Below are 26,229 nucleotides of genomic sequence, written 5' to 3' on the forward strand. Positions count from 1 at the left end.
CTAATTCCCTCTTAAATATATTTAATGAACCTGCCTCTAGTGCCCTCTGTGGCAATGAATTCCACAGATTCACCACTCTCTGGGTCAAGAAATTCCTCCTCATCTCGGTCCTAAATGGTTTGCCTATTATCCTCAAACCATGGCCCCGGGTTCTGGATTTTCCCATCCTTGGAAACATCCCATCTGCATCCATTCTGTCCAGTCCTGCCAGAATTTTATATGTCTCTATGAGATCCCCTCTCAATCTTCTAAACTCCAGCGAGTCCAATCCCAATTTGCGCAATCTTTCCTCATAAGTCATTCCTGCCATTCCAGGTATCAGCCTGGTGAATCGCCTCTGCACTCCCTCCATTGCAAGAACATCCTTCCTTAGATAAGGTGACCACAAATGCACACAATACTCCAGGTGGGGTCTCACCAAGGCCCTGTACAGCTGCAGTAAGGTATCCTTGTTCCTATACTCAAACCCTCTTGATATGAAGGCCAACATACCATTTGCCTTTTTAACCGCCTGCTGTACCTGCATGCTCGCCTTCAGAGACTGGTGTACAAGTACCGCAAGGTCTCTCTACACTTCCCCATCTCTTAATCTATTGCCATTCAAATAGTAATCTGCCCTCTGGTTTGTATTACCAAAGTGGATAACCTCACATTTATCCACATTGTAGTGCATTTGCCATGTATCTACCCAGTCCCTCAATTTATCCAAATCACACTGGAGCTTCCTGACACCCCTCTTCCGTGCACACAACCCCTCCTAGCTTAGTATCATCTGCAAATTTGGAGATATTACATCCAATCCCCTCATCCAGATCATTAATGTAAATTGTGAACAGCTGGGGTCCCAGTACAGATCCCTGTGGCACCCCACTGGTCACCGCCTGCCACTCAGAAAACGAGCCATTTATCGCAACTCTCTGTCTTCTACCTGCCAGCCAGTTCTCAATCCACATCAATACTTTGCCCCCAATCCCATGAGCCTTGATTTTGGAAGCCAGTCGTTTATGCGGGACCTTATCGAAGGCCTTTTGGAAGTCCAGGTACACCACATCCACTGGCTCTCCCCCATCTATTTTACCTGTCACCATCTCAAAGAATTCCAATAGATTTGTCAAGCACGATTTACCTTTTGTAAATCCATGTTGACTCCGTCTGATCCCTTCTCTGCTAGTCATATGCTCCGCTATTACATCCTTAATAATGGATTCCATCATTTTGCCCACTACTGATGTAAGGCTCACCGGCCTATAATTCCCCGCTACCCTCCAATCCATGGGTACTGATCCTGAGTCTATCGAGTTCTGGAAAATAATTCTTAAAGCATCTGTTATCTGAATGGCCTCTTCCTTAAGTACCCTAGGATGTAGATTATCAGGCCCTTGGGATTTATCTGCCTTCAATCCTATCAATTTCCCCAAGACCATGTCCTTAGAGATACTGATTTCTTTCAGTTCCTCCCTTGCATTAGTCTCTGTTTCCCAACATCCTTGGGAGGTTATTTGTATCCTCTCTTGTAAAAACAACTAAAGTAAGAATTTAATTGGTCTGCCATTTCCTTATTCCCCATTATATATTCCCCTGATTCCGACTGCAAAGGACCTACTCTGGATTTCACCAATTTTTTTCCTCTTGACATATTTATAAAAGCTTTTGCAGTCGGTTTTTATATTTGCCGCAAGCTTACTTTCGTAATTTATTTTTGCTCTCTTGATTAATCCCTTTGTCCTCCTTTGCTGCATCTTGAACTGCCAGTCTTCGGTTGCGGTACATTTTTTGGCCATTTGATATGCTCTCTCTTTGGACCCAATGCTGTCTCTAATTTCCCTTGTGATCCACGGTTGAGTCACCTTTTTTGGTTTATTTTTATGCCAATCCGGTATAAACAATTTTTGCAATTTCTCCATTAGTTCTGTGAATGCTTTCCATTGTCTATCCACAGTCAACTCCCCCATAAACACCACCCAATCAATCTTACTCAACTCCCGTCTCATACCATCATAATTCCCTTTATTTAAATTCAGGACCTTAGTCTCGGTTTTAATTTCATCACTCTCCATGTCGAGTGAGAATTCGATCACATTGTGATCGCTCCTACCCAAAGGGCCTCGTACAACAAGATTGCTGATTAGCCCCTTATCATTGCATAATACCCAATCTAAAATGGCCTGCTCCCGAGTTGGTTCCTCGACATATTGGTCTAGATAACCGTCCCGTAAACATTCAAGGAATTCCTCCTCCTCAGTATTTTTACCAATTTGATAGTCCAATCTATATGCAAATTAAAGTCTCCCATGATGACAGCTGTTCCCTTATTGCACGCTTTTCTAACTTCTCTTTTAATGCCTTCCCTCACCTCTACATTACTATTTGGAGGCCTATATACCACCCCCACTAATGTTTACCACCCCCACTAATGTTTTCCGCCCCTTGCTATTCCTCAGTTCTACCCATATAGATTCCGCATCTTCTGAGTTAATATCCTTCCTGTCAATCGTGTCGGTCCCTTCTCTCACCATCAATACTACCGCACCTCCTTTTCTTTCTTGCCAATCCCTCCTAAATATCGTATACCCCGGGATGTTAAGTTCCCAGGCTTGCCCACCCTGCAGCCATGTTTCTGTAATTCCAATCAAATCATATTTGTTTATCTCAATTTCCACAGCAAATTCATCTACCTTGTTCCGAATGCTTCTTGTATTAAGATATAAAGCCTTCAGATTTGCTTTTTTCACCCTCCTTGCTCTTTCTGATTTTTTTACTTTCGCTGCCTAACCTAACTTTTCCTGTTTTATCTTTTCTGTCCTTTGCCCTATCATACAGGTTCCCACCCCCCTGCCAAATTAGTTTAAACCGCACCCAACGGCTGTACCAAACCTAGCTGCCAAAATATTGACCCCTTTTGGGTTTAGGTGTAACCCATCCTTCTTGTAGAGGTCATGCCTTCCCCAAAAGAGATCCCAATGATCCAAGAAGCCAAAACCCTGTCCTTTACATCAACCCCTCAGCCACACATTCATTTTTCTTAACCTTCCATTTTTGTCCTCAGTTGCACTTTGTACAGGTAGCAAACCAGAGATCACCACCCTGGCTGTGCTATTTCTTAGTTTCTGTCTTAGCTCTCTGTAATCCTTTTTCAGTACTTCCTCCTTCTTTTTATCTATGACATTGGTACCCACATGTACCAAGACATCAGGCTGTTCGCCTTCCCCTTTTAGAATACCCTGGACCCGATTTGAGATATCCCGCACCCTTGCACCAGAGAGGCAGCACACCATGCGGGCATACCTATCTGGCTCACAGAATCTCCTGTCTGTATTTCTGACAATGGAGTCCCCAATGACCTCTGCATTCCTCTTTACCTTTTGGTCCACCATGCCAAGCTCAGTGCCAGTGACCTGGTCACTGCTGCCAGCTTCTGTCAGGTCATCTCCCTCAACAGCATCCAACAAAATATACCTGTTACTGAGAGGGATATTCACAGGTGTGCTCTCCATTTTCCTGGTATTTTTCTTCCCTTCCCTGACAGTTACCCACTTCCCTGACACATCTGGTCTTGGGGTAACTATGTCCCTGAAAGTTGAATCTATCAACTCCTCACTCTCCCTTACCAGCCGTAGGTCCTCAAGTTCAAGCTCCAGTTCCCCAACTCGGTCCTTAAGGAACTGCATCTCGGTGCACCTGATGCAGATGTGGCTATTTGGGAGGGTGGGACTCACCCATGGTTCCCACATCTGACATCCAGTACAAAGCACTAACCCCATAGGCATGACTGAGCTAAAATAATGCCACTTACCTTTCTCCTCGCCTGCTTTTGCCTAAGCCTGTTGAGCCAAAGGCTGGAAGTCCCACTCCTTCAGTGCCCCACTCACTCAGTGCGCCGCTCCTCGCTGGCCGCCCCCTCCCCTTTTACTCCTTTTACTCAGATTGACATAATGGCATTCTCAGAAGGGAGGGTAAGTAGTCAGATGTCGTATCCATATAGGGACCAATGACGTGAGTAGGAAAGGTGAGGAGGTCTTGCAAGGAGAGTTCAGGGTATTAGGTGCTAGGTTGAAGGACAGGAGCTCCAGGATTGTAACCTGTGCCATGTTCCAGTGAGGTTAGAAATAGAGGATATTGCAGCTTAACATGTGAACAAAGACATGGTGCAAGGGGGAGGGCTTCAAGTTTCTGGATCATTGGGCTCTCTACCAGGGAAGATAGGACCTATTCCATGGGATGGTTTGCATTTGAACTGGAGGGGGACTAATATCTTTGTGGGAAGGTTTGCTAGTACTGCTCCAGTAGGTTTAAACTATATTTGCAGGGAGATGGGAATCAGAATGCCAGAGCAGATAGAGGAGTGGAGGAGGGAAAAGATTATGTGAAAATTCCATGCATCATTAGAAGTCGATGGGTTGTATGTGGTGGAAATTTTCTAAAGTGCATCAATTTCAATGAAAGGCAGATGAGCTTAGAGTGTGGATTGGCATGTGGAATTATGACATTGTCGCCATTAGTGAAACTTGATTGCAGGACTGGCAGCTCATCGTTCTGGGCTTCTGTTGCTTTAGGTGTGATAGAACAGGGCGATAGAAAGGGGGAGGAGTGACATTACTTGTCAGGGAAAACGTCACAGTTGTACTCAGACAGGACAGACCAGAGGGCTCGCCTACAGAGACTATGAGGAATGGCAAAGGCATGAACATACTAATGGGGTTGCATTATAGACCACCCAATAGTCAATGAGAATTGGAGGAGCAAATCTGTAGAGAGATAGCAGACGACTACAGGAAACATAAGGTTGTGATAGTAGGGGATTTTAATATTAGTTGGGACTCCCATACTCTAAAAGGGCTGGATGGCTTTGAGTCTGTCAAATGTGTTCAGGAAAGTTTTCTAAATATATAGAAGTACCAACTAGAGAGAATGCAATACTGGATTTCCTTTCGGGGTACAAGACACGGCAAGTGATGGAAGTAGGTATAGGAGAACATTTTGGGTCTAGTGATCATGTTGTCATTAGTTTCAAGTTAATTATGGAGAAGGCTATGTCTGGGGTTCAGGTTGAAATTCTAAATTGGTGAAAGGGTAATTTTGAGGAAATGAGTGGATCTAGAATGCATGGATTGGGATGTTGTTTTCAGGCAAGGATGTGTGAGGTAAGTGGAGAACCTTCAAGAGTGAAATTTTGAGAGTACAGAGTTTGTATGTAAGAGTTAAAGGCAATGTTAGCAGGTATAGGGAACCTTGGTTTTTGAGGGATATCGTGGATCTGGTTTGGAAGAAGAGAGAGGTGTATTAGCTGGTATAGGCAACATGGAGCAATTGATGTATTTGAGGTGTATAAAAAAAAAGGAAAAAAAACTCAAGAAAAAAATCAGGAAGGCTAGAAGAAGACATGAAGTTGCTTAGGCTGACAACATGAAGGAACATCCTAAGGGTTTCTACGGGTATGTTAAGAGCAAAAGGATAGTAAGGGACAAAATTGGTCAGAGTGAAGATCAGTGTTCAGCTGACTAGGGGGCCAAAAGCGATGGGGAAGATCTTAAAAGATTTTTTTCATCAGTATTCACAGGCACAGAGTCATTGGAAGTAAGGAAAATGAGCAGAGGTCATGGAACCTATACAGATTAAAGAGGAGGAAGTCCCTGTTGTCTTAAAGCAAATAAGGGTGGATCCCCAGGGCCTGACAAGATATTCCCTTGGATCTTGAGGGAGATTAGTGTAGAAATTGCAGGGGCTCTGGCAGAAATATTTAAAATGTCCTTAGCTTAGATGCAGCATAGAGACAGAAACCTTTGTATACTCATGCTGGCTATGGGCTAAGGTAAGACCCTTTTGGGTAGAGTTAGGGGACATTTGGAAAAAATTGCAGGGGAATATTAACAAGATCAAGCACTGTTCCTGTTGAGGGATATTATGGACATGAGTCCAAGGCTGTCCAAACACCAAATTCAATTTGTAAAAGTTGCTTTGGTGGTGGCCAGGAAATGCATAAAGGTTACCTTGAAATCTGATTCCCAACTAAGCCTGGTACAATGGAATGTGGAACTGTGTTCCCCTGGAGAAAATGACTTATAATTTAAGAGGGAGATGTGACACTTTGTTAAAGTGTGGCAGCTATACTAGTGATACATTGAAATGCAAGTGTGATTAACCTTCCCAAGGCGTCTCTCGAAAGGAAATAGCGGACAATAGTGGCTCACACATGTCCTGAAATGCTGAGAATGAGATCGTTTGGAGGTCTGGTCGGCATCCCCCCTTTTTTCACATATTTGTATTGTCACTGTTAGTATTTGATATATTTGTCTTTGTTTTTAAAAATATTTTATTTGATTTTTTTTCCAACAAACAGTACCAAAATTACCATCATAGATAAATAATAAAATGTGAAATAATCATTGATACATGTTTCAAATATAGCCCCTATCCCCCCACCCCCCCCTAAACAAAACCCTAAATAAATTAAGAAAAGGGAAGAAAGAAAAAAGGACAGGAAAAAGAAAAGAGAGAAGGAAAAAGGAAAAGAAAAGAAAGGAGCCGAATTATTTTTGTCTAGATCTCAATAAAAGGAAGAAAAATGAAAGGAAAAAAGAATGAATATCTTATTTATTAAGTATTCAACCCTGCATTTTGTAGGGAAGGTTCCCATACCCGCAAAAACATGTTGTACTTATTCCTTAAATTGTGAGTGTTTTCTCCAGGGGTACACAACTATGCATTTCAGTATTCCAACGGGCCATTTCCAAAAGAGAATCAGACTTCCAGGTAGCTGAAATACATTTCCTGGCCACTGCAAATGCAATTTTAAGAAACTCTAATTGGTACTTAAACTGCCTCATTTTAGGTCTTACATCCATAATATTTCCTCAGAAACAATTCTGGATATAGAGGCAATTGTTTCCCAATAATTTGATTTAGTAAAACTCTGAAATTTTCCAAAAAGGGTTTCAATTTGGAACATGACCAGGAAGAAAGTACCTGTTTCTTCCACACATCTAAAACATATATTGGAAAAATTAGAGTTTAATTTATGTAATTTTGGTGGGGTAAGTTGTAGCTGATGCAAAAAATTATATTGCACCAGCTTATATCTTACATTAATTCTGTTGGCCATACAATCATGACATAAATTCAACCAGGTCTTATCAACAATACCAATATTCAAGTCTGATTCCCATATTCATTTTGATCTATATTATTGCTGTTTAGGAGTACCCGACTGAAGTAAGGAATATATAACTGCTGTGAATTTCTTTCGAATTAGAATCTCCATTTCACTGCACTCTGGTAACATCATAGTCAATCCTAATTCATCTTTGAGAAAAGATCTTAATTGAATATAACAGAAGATTGCAATAGTACTTATTTTTTAATTGTTCAAATGACATTAATTGCCCTTGTACATAACAATCTTCTACATATCTGATCCTTTATGGAACGAGGCCATAATTGTCCATAGTTAAAGGAATTAATCTATTCTAAAATGAGGATGTTTTGGGGGGGTAATAATTTTCCTCCTGCCAATTATTCATTTTATACCAAATACTCAAAATATATTTTATTGCTGGTGTTTCTTTTCTAGCAAATATGTTAGTATGCTAGTCTTTGTTGATGTTAGAGTGGGAGGGAGGGTGAAAAAAGAGAGGACTCAGTAAAGAACAATCTGTAAAAGTATAAATAAAATTTTCCAAAAAAAATGTCCTTAGCCATGATGCTTTAGGATTGGTTGGTAGCTCTCATTGTTCCGTTTAAAAAAGGCTCCAAAGATAACCTTGGAAATTATAAGACGGTAAGCCTGATGTCAGCAGTAGGTAAATTATTAGAAGGTCTTCTAAGAAATCAGATATACACTGATTTGGACAGGGAGAATCTGATTAGGGATAGTTTTTATGAGGAGGTTACCAGGAATGTTGAGTACATGTACTTTAGGAAGGCCTTTAACAAGGTCCCATATGGAAGGTTCTGATGCTCACTATTCATGGTGAAGTAGTGAACTGGATTCGACAATGGCTGGATGGGAGAAACCAGAGAGTAGTGGTGGATGATTGCTTCTCAGACTGGAGGCCTGTGACTAATGATTTATCTCAGGGATTGGTGCTGGGACCATTGTTGTTTGCCATCTATATCAATAATCTTGAATGATAATGTGGTAAATTGGATCAGCAAGTTGCAGATGACACTAAGATTAGAGGCGTTGTTTTCAAAGCTCGCAGATGGATCTGGACCAGCTGGAAAAATGGCAGATGAAATTAAGGCAGACAAGTGTGAGGTGTTGCATTTTGGCTGAACAAACCAAGGACTGTAAGGCACTGAAGAGTGTGGTAGAACAGAGGGACCTGGGAATATAGATATATAATTCCCTGAAAGTGGCGACACAGGTGGATAGGATTATAAAGAGAGCTTTTGGCATATTGGCCTTCATCGAAGTACAAGTTGTACTTTAATCCGGAAATGTTGGGGCCTGGCCATTGCCAGACCATAGAAAATGCTGGAAAACAGAAATTGACCCCTAATGGAACCCCTTATGCAAACATATCAAAGGTAGAACAAAGCTAAAACAAGAAATAATACTGTGGAGCAGGCCGGTTAGCGAAGTGGTTAGGACAATGCCTTTACAGTGCCAGCGGTCGGGACTGGGGTTTGAGTCCCACACTGTCTCTAAGGAGTTTGTACTAATGTCAGCAGATTCAAACGTGCTGGACCATGGGAGTTGCCAGACCATAGAGTACCAGGTAAGAGTGGTACAATCTGTATTGAGTCTAGGAGTTGGGATGTTATGGTCAAGTTGTATAAGACATTGTTGAGGCAAAATTTGGAGTATTGTGTGCTGTTTTGGTCACCTAACTACAGGAAAGATATCGATAAGATAGAAAATGCAGGGATGATTTTCTAGGATGTTGCCTGGACTTCAGGAACTGAGTTACAGGGAAAGGTTAACAGGTTAGGGCTTAATTCCCTGGAGTGTAGAAGAATGAGGGGAGATTTTTTTTTAAAATTATTTATTACATGTATTAATATCCAAATACAAAAATGTCCTTCAGTTTTATATGACCACTCATAATGCATAGTACATAATATTTTACCCCTCATACCTCCCAAACCCTCCCCCTAAATAATAATCCCATAGATAGAAAAAAAACTACTTAAAGAGAAGAGAATCTGATTAGAACCACTTATATTTTTTGCTTATAACCTAATATATATACTCATACAGCAAGGAGTTGAGAAGGATTAAGGCTCAGGGAATCTTTCATAATGTAATACCTTCTATACTTAAGTAGGTGAAATACAAACCAGAGAACATGGGTTAAGAGTGAAATGGGAAAAGTTTAGGGGGAACCTCTTCATACAGAGAGTGGTGGGGAGTGTGGAACGAGCTGTCCGCTGAAGTGGTGAATGTGGGCTCAATTTTAAGAAGAATTTGGACACATACATGGATGGGAAAGGTTTGGGTGCAGGTCAGTGGGAATAGGCAAAAAAAATGGTTCGGCAAAGACTTAGAAGGGCTGAAGGGGCCTGTTTCTGTGCTGTACTGTTATATGGTTCTATGAAGTTTGGTGGGATTAACTGAGAGCAGCTATTAATGGGCAAGTCTGTAACTAACAAATACAAGTGTTTTTCCCTCCAAACCTTTTTAGCATAAACCATAAAATTATATTCCTTTGCTTATAAATTCATCCCTTGATGCTGTCTGATTGGGGCCCAATATATCTGCAACAACTACATGCAATTTGAACTTGAGGAAGTTCACAATTAAGTCTAATATTTAATTAAAAAGTTTTTCTTCCATCTTTATCAGTGTTTTTGATGGGGAATATTTTTTTATCAATGCCTTTGTTACGTCCACTCTTGTCCATTCCAGTGCTCCTGGATGAGTGTTTGAAGGAGGATTTGGGCAGCAGTCAGTGTTGCTGCTTGGTAGCTCACAGCTGCAGGGACCCAGGTTATATTTTGATGAGCAGCTTTCCTTCATATGTTCCAGTTTCCACCCATATCTCCAAAACACAAGTCTTAGGTTAACATTACTGTAAATTATCCATTAAATATAACTAAACAGTAAAAGAGTCAAAAAGGTGTTGATAGGAGTAAAACACGAAAGTCTGCAGACACCATGATTGAAGTAAAGACACAATGCTGAAGAAACTCAACAGATCGTACTTAATGTAGCAAAAATAAAGATACATAACCAATGGAATGAACATGTGATATGATGGCCATGTGTGAAAAGAATAAATTGCAAAGGTACATGGGGAAAAAAAGGGAAGGAGAATGGGATCCATGGGCTATGTCCCCTGGGAACTGGCATGGACCCAGTCAGCTGAATGACCACCACTTGTGTCATTATAAACATAAGACTGGAAGATGAGATAAACTGAAGATGTCTCTTGGCTGTATATCCAGGGAGAAAGGGTTTTGAAGATGGCGAATGGTTAGAAGATAGCCACCATTCAAACAAATTTCAACAGTGCTATTGAATATGATGTTCCAGCATTGAACCCCGTCAATGAAAAAATAGGAATATTATATATGATGTGAAAAGGTACCTGCAAGTAGAGGTGCTCCTATATGTTTAGTGCTGTGACTATCTTGGTCATGGAGATCAGATTCAGGAGTAGTCTTGGAGAGTAACTGTAATACTCTCTTGGAGAGTTACAGATGGCAAAACTGAAACCATTATGTGACAGTTGGGGAAGGAATGAGTGATATTCAGATTGCTATGTTAGGAACATAGGAAGTAGGAACAGGAGTAGGCCAAAAATGGCCCATCGAGCCTGCTCCACCATTCAATACGATCATGGCTGATCTAATTTATGACCTAACTCCACCTACCTGCCTTCTCCCCATATCCCCTAATTCCTCTATCATGTAAAACTTTATCTAACCAAATTTTAAATATGTTTAATGAGGCAGCTTCAACCACTTCCCTGGTTAGAGAATTCCAAACATTCATGACTCTCTGGGAAAAACTATTTTTCCTCATCTCTGTCCTAAATCTACTCCCCCAAATCTTGAGACTGTGTCCTCTCATTTTAGTTTCCCCGGCCAGCTCAAAAAACCTTCCTACATCTATCCTATCCATACCCTTCATAATCCTATATGTTTCTATAAGATCTCCTCTCATTCTTCTGAACTCGAGCGAATACAATTCTAGACGATTTAATCTTTCATCATAAGTCAACCCCTTCATCCCAGGGATCAACCTAGTAAACCTCCTCTGGACCGTCTCCAAAGCCAGTATATCCTTCCTCAAATATGGAGACCAGAACTGGACACAGTACTCCAGGTGCGGTCTCACCAGTACCTGATACAGTTGCAACATTACCTCCCTACTCCTGAATTAAATTCCTCTAGCGACGAAGGCCAACATTCCATTTGCCTTCTTAATAACCTGCTGCACCTGCAACCTAACTTTTTGTGATTCATGCACAAGCACTCCCAAGTCCCTCTGCACAACAGCATGCTGTAGTTTTTCACCCTTTAAATAATATTCAGCTCTTTTATTTTTCTTGCCAAAGTGGATAACCTCACACTTACTGACATTGTACTCCATCTGCCAGACCTTTGCCCACTCATCCAGCTTAACTATATCCCTCTGCAGACTCTCCACATCCTCATTACAATTTGCTCTTCCACTCAATTTGGTGTCATCCGCAAACTTGGCTACACCACATTTTGTCCCCTCCTCCAAGTCATCAATGTAAATGATGAACAGTTGTGGGCCTAACACTGACCCCTGCGGCACCCCACTTACCACTCTCTGCCAACCTGAAAAACTCCCATTTATCCCGACTCTCTGCCTCCTGTCAGATGACCAATTTTCAATCTAGGCCAATATACTTCCCCAGACTTCACTTTCCTGTAACTAACTGAGAAGTCTCTTGTGCGGCACCTTATCAAACACTTTCTGGAAATCCAAATATACAACATCAACCTGTTCCCCTCTATCCACCGCACCCATTATATCCTCAAAGAATCCTAACAAGTTTGTCAAACAAGATCTTCCCTTTCTAAAACCATGCTGCGTCTGCTTGATTGAACCCTTGCGTTCCAAAAGTTTCACTATTTCATCTTTAATGACAGCTTCAAGCATTTTTCCAACTACAGACGTCAAGCTAATTGGCCGATAATTTCCAGTCTTCTGCCTACATCCCTTCTTAAAAAGTGGCGTGACATTTGCTGTCTTCCAGTCTGCCGGGACCTGCCCAGAATCCAAGGAATTTTGGTATATGACCACCAATGCATCAACTATAACTTCTGCCATTTCCTTCAGAACCCTTGGATGCATATCATCAGGACCAGGTGATTTGTCTGGCTTTAGTCCCATTAGTTTCTCCATCGCTACTTCCTTTGTAACAACTATTTTATCAAGGCCCTCCCCAACATTCGCATCCTTAACTCCGCACTTGGGCATGCTGGACGTGTGTTCCACCGTGAAGACTGACACAAAATATTTGTTTAATGCCTCGGCCATTTCCTCATTTTTTGCTACCAGTTTTCCTTTCTCATCCTCCAAGGGTCCGATGTTAACTCTGGCCACCCTCTTCTGTTTTATATATTTATAAAATTTTTTGCTTTCTGTTTTTATATTTTGTGCCAATTTACTTTCATAATCCTTTTTACCATTTCTTATTACCCGCTTTGTAACCCCTTGTTGTCTCTTAAAGTTTTCCCAATCTTCCAGTTTCCCACTGCTCTTTGCAGCTTTGTACACCTGCACCTTCAATTTTATACTCTCCTTCATTTCTTTTGTTAACCACGGTTCATTTTTCCCTCCCTTGCTGCCCTTTTTCCTGACCGGAATATATTTTTGTTGAGCATTACAAAATATTTCTTTGAAAATCTTCCACTGTTCCTCAACTGTTTCATCAATTAGCCTGTGCTCCCAGTCCACTCTGCCCAATTCCTCCCTCATCCTATGGTAGTCACCCCTGTTTAAGCATAATATATTAGTTTTAGATCTATTTCCCCTTCCATCTGAATGAGAAATTCAATCATACTATGATCGCTATTTCCCAGATGGTCTCTGGCTATAGTTGGAGTCGCAACCTTCCATTCACTGTTCCACACGGTCAATGTGAAGTAAGATTGATCAATTAGTTGTGGAATTGCTCATCTATGGGTTCTATTTTCCATCAGCAGGCTCACTGGCTTGGCATTTCATTGTTAATGTACCTGGTCCTTACGGTAAACGAGGCCGATCATTGAAGTGGTTGCTTTTTACCTTGACACCAATTAACCAGTCATTACAAAGCTCCTTGATACTGTACTCAGTCAAAAGTTGGCTTAACGTCAAGGCAGAAATGTCTTAACCTCTAAAATTCAACTGTATTGGGTTTGAATTGAGGATAGGATGATGTCAAAAGTCAAGTAGTCCTGACAAAACTCAAATGAGGTGGGGGGGGGGGGGTTATTGGAGAATAGATGGCACTTTATGGTACCATCCGTGTGGGATTGCTTAGCTTTATCATTCTTTTTCTTTTTGTCCTATGTTCTATTTTGCAACTTCACCAGCTTGGCATCTAATTTTAACGCCCTTGCATTAAGCCAACAAATTTGGCGACAATGTTTCTGATTGGAGGATTTTTACGCATTGTGCGATTTGCAAACATTAACTCATCAGCACAAGATGTACTGAATCGCTGGCAATTTCAATATTGTTTGTGTAGTTTTTGTACTACATCATGTATTAAATATAGAGATACTTCGCTATTGAAAAATGGTAGATAATGCTCGATTTAGAACCTAAAAATCTCTTTTTAATCCTTTGCAATTAAATGAATTTGAACTGCAAGTTTAATACTTTGAAAACTACTTTTATTTTTGGGCAGGAAACAAATCACAAGACAGTGGCATTGCAGAAATGGAAGAGCTTTCTGTTCCTCACAACATAAAAATTAGCAACATTACATGTGATTCTTTCAAAATCTCATGGAGCATGGATTCAAAGTATAAAGATCGTATCACACATTACTTTATTGATCTGAATAAGAAAGAAACCAAGAATTCCAATAAATTCAAGCACAAGGTAAAACATTGTTGTCGTCTTGTACATGTTCATATAATTTTCATGGACTTAATCATTCTAAATGGATAATGAGATAGTTTTAGTATAATTACTCATTGATCCAAATGTTGTGCCTTACAGCTTCTCGTTCAAGGCAGTCCAGAAGTATGTAGTCCAAAGCTCTGCAAGAAAGATGCATCAAGCAACAGAACTAGTCCTTGAGCAATAGAATGATGAATTGGAAGAGGAAGAAGGAATGATTAAAAGCAGTGGGGAAGAGAGGGGGTATATGTAAGGGGCAAGAGAAGCCTCAGCCAGGAGGTCACATCATTGAAATAGTCTGAGATGCAAATCAGTAGCAATGAAGACTCTGCAGTGGATGAGAGGCAGATATTAGAATTTTGAAGTGTGCAATGTTGGGCTCATAATATTCATTTAACCTATTTAAAATAAAGTCCAATGGGCTTTGTTGCAAACAATAGGAACAAAATGCTTCACTCATGATGTGTAGTACCATGAGTGCATTTTTCTTTATCCACTTGTATTGTTACACACACCAAAAAGTTGGCTCCTTCCCTTTTAGTAATGCCTTTTTTTTAAAATAATGAGAGTGTCTTGAGAATCTGATAGTTAAGGAATTAGTGCTTTTGATAATTTTTTCATCTGCTTGACTGCATATTTTAAAACAGGATTTGTAAAGCCAATTCCTTAAAAAAAATAACTCCATCAACATTTGCTGATAAATCTAATAAATGCATTACTTGAGACAGCTATTAACAGATCATTCAGGACATCAGCCTGTAACTTCTATGACAAACACAACATTTTTTTCCCAGAAGACTGGAAAATAGCATTGGTCTGTTGGAATTGATTCCATTTTAGCTGCACTCAGTTGGTATTGGGGGTTAACAAGGAAATTGCAATAATGACAGCCTAGATAAAATTTTCTGTAATTCCCATCTTTTTCCTGTCAATTCATATTCTCATTGATATAAGAGTACAGGATTTAATTCCAACTGTTGGTGCTCTCGAGACAGATTACATATTTGGTCAGTAATATTGTTCATGCTAATTTTTGCACTCTTCTCTGCTGGATGTACACAAGAGTTCTTCACAGGAATGAGTGATTAATATCTCACACTGTGGAGTACTAATAAGTTTGTTGGTGTGTGTGTGGTTAGACAGCTTTCCCACACAGTGGTATCACATTGATCATTTGTTCTTCAAAATCTTAAGGTATTTTCCATATTTTGGATGTCGAATACCTTAAGAAAAATGTAGCTTTAATCATGAGGGCTGTGGTGTTTATTCATTTATTTAAGAGATCTGACTTTTTTTTTTCCTTCAGGATGTTCCTACCAAACTGGTGGCAAAAGCAGTTCCTCTGCCAATGGCAGTGCGTGGTCACTGGTTCTTGAGTCCCAGAACAGAGTATACTGTAGCTGTTCAGACTGCCTCTAAGCAAGGTGATGGAGATTATACTGTTTCTGACTGGAGCGAAGTTGTGGAGTTCTGCACTGCAGGTAAAGTGCTATTTGAATTCTTCTAACACTATCTAATATTGTCTTTAACAGCATGCAGATATAAAATCAACTCTTCACCAAAACATTCAATGTGACCTTGCAGCCTGAATGCTAGTAATTGCATTTTGATTTTTTTCATTCAGACTATTCCAAAGTTCATCTAACACAGTTGATGGAGAAAGCTGAAGCAATTTCAGAACGTATGTTGAAGTTTTCAGTTTTTTATCGTAACCAACAAAAAGAATACTTTGATTCTATTCGGTAAGAGAAATCAGAAAGGGAGGGAGGGTGGCTAGCATGAAATAAGTGAGTGCACATTTACCCTGCTTCAGGAAGAAGTCATTGCAATTGATGTACTGTAGATGCCTCATTACAGATACAATGTCCTTTGAAAATGAAGAAATGAGAAATGGTAAATCTGCTTAGATTTTCCTTCTCTGACATCAGTGTGGTAAAGGTACACAAAAGTTCCTTTCCAACAATTTAGTGACAGTAAAAACAAACAATCCAAACATGTAATTGCTACTGCTCCATACTTGTGAAAGCTAAGTTTTATTAATGACATTAAAAAAAATCACTTTCAGGGAGAAACATGGAAACATAATGCAACCTTCCTCAAAAGATAACAGTGGCAGTCATGGTTCCCCCATCAGTGGGAAACTGGAAGGCGTTTTCTTTAGCTGCAACACTGAATTCAACACTGGAAAACCGCCGCATGATTCACCTTATGGAAGATACCGCTATCAGATCCCTGCTAGCAAACTCTTCCACCAATGCACTAACCTCTATTTTGGTGATTTTTATTGTATGTATACGGCTTACCACTACATCATCCTTGTCATTGCACCCGTGGGATCAGCAGGTGATGAATTCTGCAAGCAACGACTTCCTCAGCTGAATATCGCAGATAACAAATTCCTAACGTGCACTGAGGAGGATGGTCGGTTAGATTATCATCATGTTCAGGATGCTATTTTAGAAATAATCTACACTGACCCCGTGGATCTCTCTCTTGGTACTGTGGCTGAGATCAGTGGCCATCAGTTAATGAGTTTGTCCACAGCTAATGCAAAGAAGGATCCTAGCTGCAAGACCTGTAATATTAGTGTTGGACGTTAACTGGCAGCATACAGTTACACACGTGTAACATTGTTCTCATTATTTTTTCTCAAAGCATATTATATAGCTTTTCATCAAAAGCTTTCAGCTAGTTGTTTACTGAAATATGTAAATGTATGTTTCTTGTGAGATATTTGGTAAAGTTCTTAAAAAAGCTAATAAACACCACCTCCTGCTGCGAGAATTACACCAGTGCTTTGCTCTAAAATAAACAATGACATATGCTCTTGCAAAGCAAAATGATAGTTTATGTAGTGTTCTAAAAAAAAAGATATTTAACAAGAATAAAATACAATTGGAACAAGCATGAAGGTGCAGTTGCAGCATGACCTTATCTTGCAAGAGAAATACAGTATCACTTCAACCTGATTACTAAAGTTAACTGTAGTTAAAAAGAAACATTTAAAATTGCTGTATTTCAAAATAAATGTCATACAATAGAAAAATATTTGTACTCCTCGAAGATTTACAGTGTATGATTAACTATAGAGAATTTTTGTAGTAATTGTCAGTTATGAAAAATTAAATGCTTGTAAAATGCAGTTATTACCCATCTTATTTATTACATTCCAACACTAACCTTAATTATTATTCTTCTCATAAACATACATCTTTGATAAAATGTCTACCTGTAAAGAAATACAGATTGGCATTTGTGTTAGGAAACAATATTTTATGATTTCCTTTCTTTAAAAATTGCTAATGGTGGCAACTTAACACTGCGCTTAAAATTTTCCTCCGAAATCAGATTTATGAATCTGTTGAAATAAAGTTTGGTTTAAATTATACAACCTGAGTTAAATCCTCACATGTCCATATGATATTCAATTACAAAGTTTTGCTTCATGCTGCTTCAGTTAATAAAACCTGAATTGAGTGAGGACATTAATTTTTACTCCCATTTGACATGTTACATTTCAGTTGCTTATTATAAAGATTTAATTTTTCTACATCCTCATTTAACATTGTGAAATAAATTTGACCAATGCTTCAGCTGTGTAATGATACCTTGATGGGACATTAATAACTTTTCTGTGGGAGCACCTGAATTATAAAATTTCCACACGACACATTGATGGTTTTTGACACCTTCAAGAGCCATGAGACGCCCGGCTCTTTTTAAAGACCAGTTTCAGGCCAATGTGATTGATTTCTAGATTAGTTGTTTTAAACTAACTTTCACTTAATAGCATAATTATTTCAATATTTTTGAAAACAACTCTTAAGCCTTCAGACACAGTTACAAAATCAATTCAGGGGAATTCATCCCTGGGGACCCACTCCAGGAAGGTCAAAGTTAGCAAGCAGTTCATTGGAGAACTACTTGGCTTGCTGGTCAGCAGAAGGATCAGGTCATTACCAATTTAAGGAGATCCATGACATACATGGGTTGAAATATAAGATCTGATTAATGCCAATGGATATCCTAAGAGCATTCGGGAGGCTCTTATAAAATAATAATGCTCGGCTAATGGCTGTATGTTCTTGTCATAAAATGAAAAGTACCTGTACGGTGCTTCTGCTGACACGGGCCCGCGGGGAGCAGAGATGCAGCGCTCCCTCAAGGCCCAGTCAACTGCCGTTGGGCTCTGCACATCCTTGAAGAGCCCGTTGAGGGAGTCAAAGGTGGTTTTATTTGAAATTCTGCCCAAGAGGGCAGCGTCTATTAATCGGCTGCAGAGTACTGGAGCAGGACACCGGAGGATGGGAAGATCACGCACCGAGAAGTGGAGGAGATGACACGCGGGGACAGTGACCCTGGTAACGGGCCAATGAGGGATCCGTGCATGCAGCGGGCTGCTGCAAACTGCGGTTGAGACTACTGGAGACTGGCTGGAGGGGTACCAGGATGCAAGGAAGTGCTGAGGTCTCTGAAAGGTTCCTGACCGCGTCGGAGGTTTGGACTGGACTCTGTGGGGGCTGCAGAAGCGCTGAAGGCGAATCTCCGGACACTCGGTGACTCTGACTCTTGCTTCTCTCTCTGATTGTGAGGCACCTAAAGCAATTCCTGCCAGTGGGGAATCTGTTTGCCTTGCAACAGGCAAAAAGAAATTTCATGTAATAGGGAACTGTTTTATTACTATGATAATAAATTAAATCTTGAACCTTCTGAACAGTAGCCAATTGTCTGTTTGAATTTGTTTGAGAAAGTGGCATACTAATTAAACAAGAAAACTCCTGCAGGGAGCTATAATAAAAAAAAACATCTGAGAATAACAAAAAGTTGCTCAAAATAGCTCAATATTAATTTAAATTACCAAAGAGATGGAAGTAGGTGATATGCATTAGAAGGAAGAGAGTGGGCAATTATAGTAATCATTATCGAGAACTCTTGATTTTTCAATGTACAGTATTAACTTGGTGCTCAGTACAATTACACTGGTGGTAACTTTCTAACCAGAGAGGACAAGAACAAGATTCAGCCAAGAAGCTGCTTGAACAGAACTTTGATAAAGTTATTTGACGTTCTTTTGGATCATGAACTAGATGGTCCAAATGTCTTACCTTGTCTACAAGTACTGTATCTCCTGGAAAAACTGCATTTCAATATAGGATGATTGTTTCAAAGGGCTGATTGAGAAACATTAATACACAGACTATAAGATAGAGCAGGAATATTATGCATGCAGAAATATTACTGATTCAGAATGTTACTATTTATGAAATTTATAAGTTACAAAACATTACAAACATTTTTGTGTACTGTCCAAAAATATAAATGACAACACATTTGGAGAACCGAGATGATCTTCGGTATTAGGTAGATCTAAAGTGGTTATAGGAAGTACAGTATAAATGTTCATCAAATAAGGGATTGTTCTGAACCAGTCATTCTCAACCATTTTCTTTTGGCTACGGCCCCTGCTCAAAGGTTATAGGTCCCTTTTCCTGTGAAGCAGTTACCTACATACTTCTCCCCTACCAACTACATAAATACAAGAAAAAAAAAACTTGGTTTCAGTCCGTCCCCCTTTAATGTGCTGTGGCCCCAGGAGGGGTTGTATGCCGCTGTCCTTCACCCCCCCCCCCCAATTGAGAATGACTGTTCTAAACAATGGTAAGTTCTCTTTGAATATCTTCTTTTGTCAAGCAGTGATGATTTTTGATTGTATTTTAAGTGCAAACAGCCACTTTACATGATATTAACTGAAGTCAACAAAAAAGTAAGCATTTATCACTGTAGGTGGCACTTCCATTTCAGTGATGATACAAATAAAGTGCTATGGTTTCTCAAATAGAGACAATCAACAATTGTGTCCACCCAATGCCAAAAAAAACTATTTCAAACATTGTTTATCAGTCCAGAAAAGATCTATTTACTAAAAATTCTCAAAGTTAACTGTTCAAAAATATCAGTGCATCTTGTAACGTTTTGTCTTTAGTAACAGTGACTTTGATTAGTTGCTCAGCAACTTGTTGTGTTCATTCTTGCTGTAATTGTTGGAATATAGGGATGTCAATAGTTAATAAAGTGCAGCCAAGAGCCTCTATGGCACAAATACGAGCTTGAATTATCTGGGAGCAGTAGGGAATTTCGAATAACCTCTTCTGCTTGTTGCAAGGGCAAGAACATTGAATTCAAATAAGTATCCCTTTTCAAGAACTTAGAAGAGTTTTTGAGCCATCGAGTTTAGTGATGAACACCTCCAGCAATCGGAGCTTGGCTTTGATGTGCTTGTACTCACTGTACTCCTCAGCCATTGGTATGCGATCTTCTTTTTGTACGTTCCTACAGGAAAAGTTGGTGCAACTATTTATTTACAGATAGAAAAATGTGATTAATTAAAGCTCTAGACCTTAAGAGTGTGAGGATGTGAATTTGCAATTACAGTTTTCACCAGATAGTTCTGGGTCTCAGCTCTGCCATCAGCCAAATAATTCCAAGCAAAGATAATGTGCCACCTCATTTGGAATCTTACTGATCGATTAGACAATATTCCAGGGACATGAGAAGCAAAGAAACAAACACAAAAAAGAAACAGGGCAGTATTAATTTTGGTCATCATTTCATTTCATTCCTACCTGTCCTATCAGTTCACTTCATTTTATTCACCTCATAGCATGTGGGCTGTTAAATGGAAATGCCTCAATAAGGGGCAAAAACATTTCCCTCAAGCTCTGTTCTGCTTCAGAATTAGTTTGAAATGCTTGCTGGTCATAGCAACAGAGATGGAAAGGAAGAGTGATCATAGAATTGGAGGTTAGTGTTATTAAAACGACATGTCAAGAACAAATACTGAAAAGACACCAAAAGGCTAACAGCAAAAGTTGCGGCCCAGTGACTTGGGTTTTTCTGGATGGTTCAGATGCAAAAAAAGGGAATGGAATTGGCAAAATTACTTAATTTGGTGCAATAAATGATTTATTTTCTCATAATTGTTAAAAATGTCTTCCCACAATAACACAAATATAGGTATAGGAGTTGCAGGAATCTTGAGTGTACAAAAATACTGAAGGGACTCAGCAGGTCAGGCAGTGTCGTTCAAAATTTTGGGTCAGGATCCTTATGCAAGATTGAAAATAGAATTAATTCTGTGACTAATTCAACATAAGAGATGCTTCATTTTCTAAATGAAGCAATGGATGGTGTTCCTGTGGGGCAGCTTGCTGTGTTTGAAGTATGCATATAGACACTGCATGGAATCAAAGCATTTTATACTTTTTTTTTAAGTAATACTAAAAATAGTTTTAGGTTTGTATTTGAAAATATAATTAATTGATCAAGAATTAATAATTTCCAGCTTGCTTCACTGATAATGCTTAAATTAACAAAATGCTCAGAAGTTCTATCCATCATTTGACTGTTTGTCAGTAAAACAGTCACGAATATCTAATAACTGGTCTAAGTTACCTTCCGGTTTGTTTGTAGAATTGATCTTCAAACTCACGCAGAGTTTTACGGAGTTTCTTTTTCTCTGCTCTAGTTTCACGGTGATGTTCTAACAGTTCAGGCCTGTATGAATGAGGAATACAGAACGTACATTTTGATATGGCCCTGGCAGATTGTGCAAAGAATAACTTGTGCACTTTCACAGTTTATGGCAGTTCTACTCCATAAACACCTTTTGGGGTGGAAAGAAGTCCAGAAGTACTCTCATCGTTCCTTGAATACAATCAGAAGAGGTAAAACTCAGAGTAAATGTACCTCTTGGAGATATAAACATCCTCCATACTATTTGGACATAGGAAGAGTCCTATCTAAATCTTCAAAAATGTTCAACTGAATCGAACTCAAGATGACAGGGAACTGACAAAACTGAACCATTACTTTGAAAGTGGTTTGCTCTCACACCTCTATTATTTACTTCATAATAAAGCAGTGTTAGGCATTTATAAATCACCTTCAGCATGCTCAGGGAATCTCAAATCAGTCACCAGCCAATAAAGTAGCGAGATGAACTGTCAATTTGTCAGAGCAAGGTTGCTCAACAATACTGGGATAATAATCAGGAGATGGACTTTTTTATCATTATTAGTTGAGGAAGAAACATTGAACAAAGCTTTGTAGGGAATACCACAGGTATGGATTATTTTGAAAAACCTCTCAGAGAAGGAACTGTTTGAAGTTTCATTCAAAAGGCAGGATCATTGTTAGTACAATTTTTCTCACTATTGCATTGAAGTTACAGCCTCGTATTCAAGTGACCATCCTGTCATAGTTCAGCGTCTATAATAACATAAATTTATGGCAAAGCAGGCCATAAACTATACTCATTAATCTTCTTCCAATCTTCACAAATAACACCAGGTTTTTTCCCCCCCTTTCTCTCCCCATGTTCACAAAATTACAAATTAATCGACTTGAGATTCTATCAAAGCTGTGCTGGCACTCTCCTGGTCTTTCCCCATAGCTTCACAATTTTTTTTTAAAGATTAAGCCAGATTCCTTTTGAAAATGAACATCGACTCTGTTGCTGCCATTCGTTCACATGGTCAGTTGTAGATTTCTGTAACTGGGAGAGGAATGAAGACTTAATAGGGCTCATATTCTGGAGTTACAGTAATTTTGGAGCTCATTTTGGTTAAATTCCCATTGGCATGTTGAAAAGAAGAACCCAAGAGGTGTGAGAGCAAACCACTTTCAAAGTAATGGTTCAGTTTTGTTAATTCCCTGTCCATTTGAGTTCGATTCAGTTGATAACATTTTTCAAGATTTAGATGGGACTCTTCCTATGTCTAAATGGCATGGTGGATGTTTATATCTCCAAGAGGTGCATTTACTCTGAGTTTTACCTCTTCTGATTGTATTCAAGGAACGATGAGAGTACTTCTGGACTTCTTTTCTTTCCACCCCAAAAGATGCTTATGGAATAGAAGTGGAATATTGGCCATCAGCTCCCAGGGTTTGTGTTAGTTAAGTATGGTGACATTATCACCTTCTGCTGACCAAATTAAACAATGTCCTGGTTCAGATATTTCCTGCCATTTCTCTTTGGCTGGAGGGTAACAATCCTGGAATTGCCTCTTGATCAGCATTTCCACACGTGACAGGCTGGTTCAATGAGATTCACTGCCATCTTATCATAGGCCTGCTAAAGCTGGGCTAATATATAAATAATGAGAGGCTGTGGGGGGGGGGGGGGGTGGTGGTCTCAGAGGACATGCAGCATCCATGGAGGGAATGGTCCACAAGTTCTTGCTTTGGATATATTGTCAAAATCAATTTTGTTTTAAAGATGGTCATTTTAACAATTGATTGATCTCTAAATTTCTTTTGGAAATTAAAATATGTAAGCAAATTCTCAGCAGAAGTGAGAACTTTTGGATAAAATTACTGTAATTGTACAGTTTTTGAAACTGTCAGGAAACACAGCATCAGGGAATTCTTTCTCAAGAGCTGCGCTCTAAGATCAAGAATTTGGATCATGTCAAGGGAACCAGGTGGTGATAGGGGGATGGGGAAGGGTGCATTCTTATGTCTTTAATGTTAATACAAAATCATTTTTTTGTAGAGAACAAATTCAAAAGGCATTAGAGTTTCAAAAAGATAGCGATTTCTCATGTGAAGTGGCTGAATACAGAGATAGCAGTGTTCACTGCTCAAGTGGTGTTTTGTAGGACACAATGCCTTTGCCTGTAGTTCAGCCATGGATCACATGTGCAGACTTAGAATCCTGCAGAGGGATCCTCCCATTTGTGTGTTATCAGTGACTTTGAACATATTCTGTTGGCTGGGATTTTTGAGGAACGTAAAGTTAAATTGAAATATAAAACTCATTGCAGAGGTATTGGAGAAACTCAACTGGTCATGTAGCATCTATAGGAAGTAAAGTCCTACTTCACCCAAGCCTCTCTCTTTCCCTCTGTCTCCTTTCCTCCAGCTTCCTACCCCTTTTTACCCCCATATGAGAGCTACCCATCACCTCAACTTTTCTTGTTTTTTCCCTCCCACCTGTATTCACCCATGATCTGTTATCCTGCGCTTCTACCCCGCCTTCCTCTTCTCCCCCCAAGACTTTTTAATACCTGACAAAAGGCCAAAACCTGAAACATAGGTTACCTTTTACTTCCTATGAATGTTACATGACCTGCTGAGTTTCTTCAGCACGTTTATGCATTGCACTCGATCCCTGCATCTGCAGTCTCTCTTGTTCAACAAAGTGACCTTCCAGTGTGCGTCCATTCTCTCTGATGTAGAGGAGACCACCACAAGAGCACCGGATGCTGTAGATAACCCCTGCAGATTTGCAAGTGAAGTGTTGCTTCACTTGGAGGGACTGTTTGGGGCCCCAAACGGAAGCAAGGGAGGAGGATGTGAGCACAAATGGAGCATCTCCACAGTCACATGGGTAGGTATCAAGGGTTTGATGGTGGGAAGGGATGAGGGTTGGGTGTGGAGGCTGGTGGGGTGGTAGGCAAGGAAAAGGGTATCCTGTCCTTGTCGTGACTAGGAGTGAAGGGGGCCAGGGCAGACATGTTGGAAATGGAGGATATGCAGGTGAGGGCCAGTTGATGGTAGTAGAGGAGAACCCATGTTTTTTTTAAAGGAGGACATCTCAAATGATGTGGCATGGACGATCTAGTCCTGGGAGCAGATGTGACAGAGATGAAAGAATGGAATCCTTACAGGGGACAGGGTGTGATGAGGTGCAGACAATGTAACTGTGGGAGTTGGTGGGTTTTTGTAGAAAATGTCAAGGGTTTGTCTCCTGAGGTGGAGACAGAGGGATCCAGAAAGGGAAGAGCATTGCCAGAGATGGATCATGGTCAAGGTGGATGTTTGCAGCAAAGTGGATAAAGTTGATGAGTTCATCATGGGTACAGGAGGCAGTGCTAATGCAGTTGACCATGTAGTGGAGGAAGAGTTGAGTTTTGCCTATGTAGGCTTGTAGCATGGATTGCTCCACATTGTCAACAAAAATGCAGGCATAGCTGGAGCCCTTGTAGGTAACCATAGCTACCAATTTGACGGAGAAAGTGGGATGAGAGTGAAAACTAGTTCTGCCAGCTGAGGAGGATGGTCGTGATGGTGCAGGTGGGGGGAACTAGTTGGGTCTGTGGTTGAAAAAGAACCAAAAGGTTTTAAGGCATTTGGTATGGGGATGGAGGTGGATGGAGATTGAATATCCATGGTTAAGGGAACTGAAAGATGATGAAAGGCATGTGAGGTATTGCACATGTAGGTTGAGAGGGACTGGACAGGGGAGACAAAATGGAGTCAAGTAAAGCATATACTAGTTTGGTGGGGTAGAAGCAATGGATCTACAAGGACAATTGGATTTTTGGATCTTGGGTAGGAGGTAGAACTAAGCAGTGCAGAAACAATAAGGTCATAAGTCATGGAGGGAGAAGACCAGAAGTGATGAGGTTAGAAATAAGGCGTGAAACAGTAGCTTGATATTTTTTTTTGGAAGGGTCCTGTTGAAGGGGTGAGAAAGAAGTGTCTGAGAGTTGTCATCTGGTTTCAGCAAGGTAGAGATCCGTGCACCAGCCTACAGCAGTTCCAGTCTTGTCTGTGCATTTGATAGTCTTTCACTTAAAAGACCTAAAGCTATGCCAAATATTGAAATACATTTATAAGACAGGTCATGCATCTGCCTCAACACTTCCTGTTGTTACATTTCTTAATCAAAAACATAAATTACTTTTGTGAATGCCAACAGTTTGTTGAACTCTCAGCCTCCAATGGACCCTCAAACTCAACTACGATGGTACAAAATTCAAGTATCAAATTCCTTACAAACCTTTGATCAACATATTCAATTTAATTTGATCAGAATCATTCAAACAAACTCATTCAAATTTTCCAAACTCACATGGAGGCTTCATGCAAATTGGACAGTGAGGTTGTAAGCTGCCTTGTGTCCTTCTTTTCATCCAGGGGGTTAAATCCAGGTTCACCTTCTTCATCTTGATGACCTACATTGTCTACAAATTCTTGGAATGGAAAGTCAGCGGCTTGTCTACAAGATATTTCACAACCCTTCAGGATGCTTTCTTCATCAGAACCTTCTTCTTCCTGCAAAAGTCAAATTGCCAGCTTTATCAGCCTCCACAATCAGTCACTCCAGATGATAGCTAGAAACTGCAATAACTTTGAAGCCAAATGACTGACGATCTTTACTGAGGTTTGCATACTGTGCCATATATTCAACG

General features: G+C 39.9%; 2 protein-coding genes across 16 annotated transcripts in view; one reads left to right on the top strand and one right to left on the bottom strand.

Moving 5' to 3' along the window:
• phyhiplb (phytanoyl-CoA 2-hydroxylase interacting protein-like b) overlaps nucleotides 1-17,153 on the top strand; it is a 58,523-nt gene extending 41,370 nt beyond the window's left edge. For 8 of the 12 annotated variants that reach the window (XM_069900709.1, XM_069900702.1, XM_069900706.1 and 5 more), the window contains 5 exons: nucleotides 13,815-14,011; nucleotides 14,132-14,155; nucleotides 15,339-15,513; nucleotides 15,657-15,774; nucleotides 16,098-17,153. In XM_069900709.1, the coding sequence (XP_069756810.1) occupies nucleotides 13,847-14,011; nucleotides 14,132-14,155; nucleotides 15,339-15,513; nucleotides 15,657-15,774; nucleotides 16,098-16,632 (1,017 nt within the window). In that variant the 5' untranslated portion in view covers nucleotides 13,815-13,846 and the 3' untranslated portion in view covers nucleotides 16,633-17,153. Of the gene's footprint in view, nucleotides 1-12,024; nucleotides 12,286-13,814; nucleotides 14,012-14,131; nucleotides 14,156-15,338; nucleotides 15,514-15,656; nucleotides 15,775-16,097 lie in introns of those variants that run through there. The other 4 variants (XM_069900700.1, XM_069900701.1, XM_069900699.1 and 1 more) reach the window with 3 other exon arrangements.
• fam13c (family with sequence similarity 13 member C) overlaps nucleotides 13,813-26,229 on the bottom strand; it is a 125,818-nt gene continuing 113,401 nt past the window's right edge. For 3 of the 4 annotated variants that reach the window (XM_069900695.1, XM_069900693.1, XM_069900694.1), the window contains 3 exons: nucleotides 25,890-26,092; nucleotides 21,485-21,586; nucleotides 13,813-20,362 (listed from right to left, as the gene is read on the bottom strand). In XM_069900695.1, coding sequence (XP_069756796.1) covers nucleotides 20,230-20,362; nucleotides 21,485-21,586; nucleotides 25,890-26,092 — 438 coding nt within the window. In that variant the 3' untranslated portion in view covers nucleotides 13,813-20,229. The remainder of the gene's footprint in view (nucleotides 20,363-21,484; nucleotides 21,587-25,889; nucleotides 26,093-26,229) is intronic. The other variant, XR_011345562.1, reaches the window with a different exon arrangement.

This window comes from Narcine bancroftii, chromosome 10 (genome assembly GCF_036971445.1).
Source record: "Narcine bancroftii isolate sNarBan1 chromosome 10, sNarBan1.hap1, whole genome shotgun sequence".
In the NCBI taxonomy this organism is placed as follows: domain Eukaryota; kingdom Metazoa; phylum Chordata; class Chondrichthyes; order Torpediniformes; family Narcinidae; genus Narcine; species Narcine bancroftii.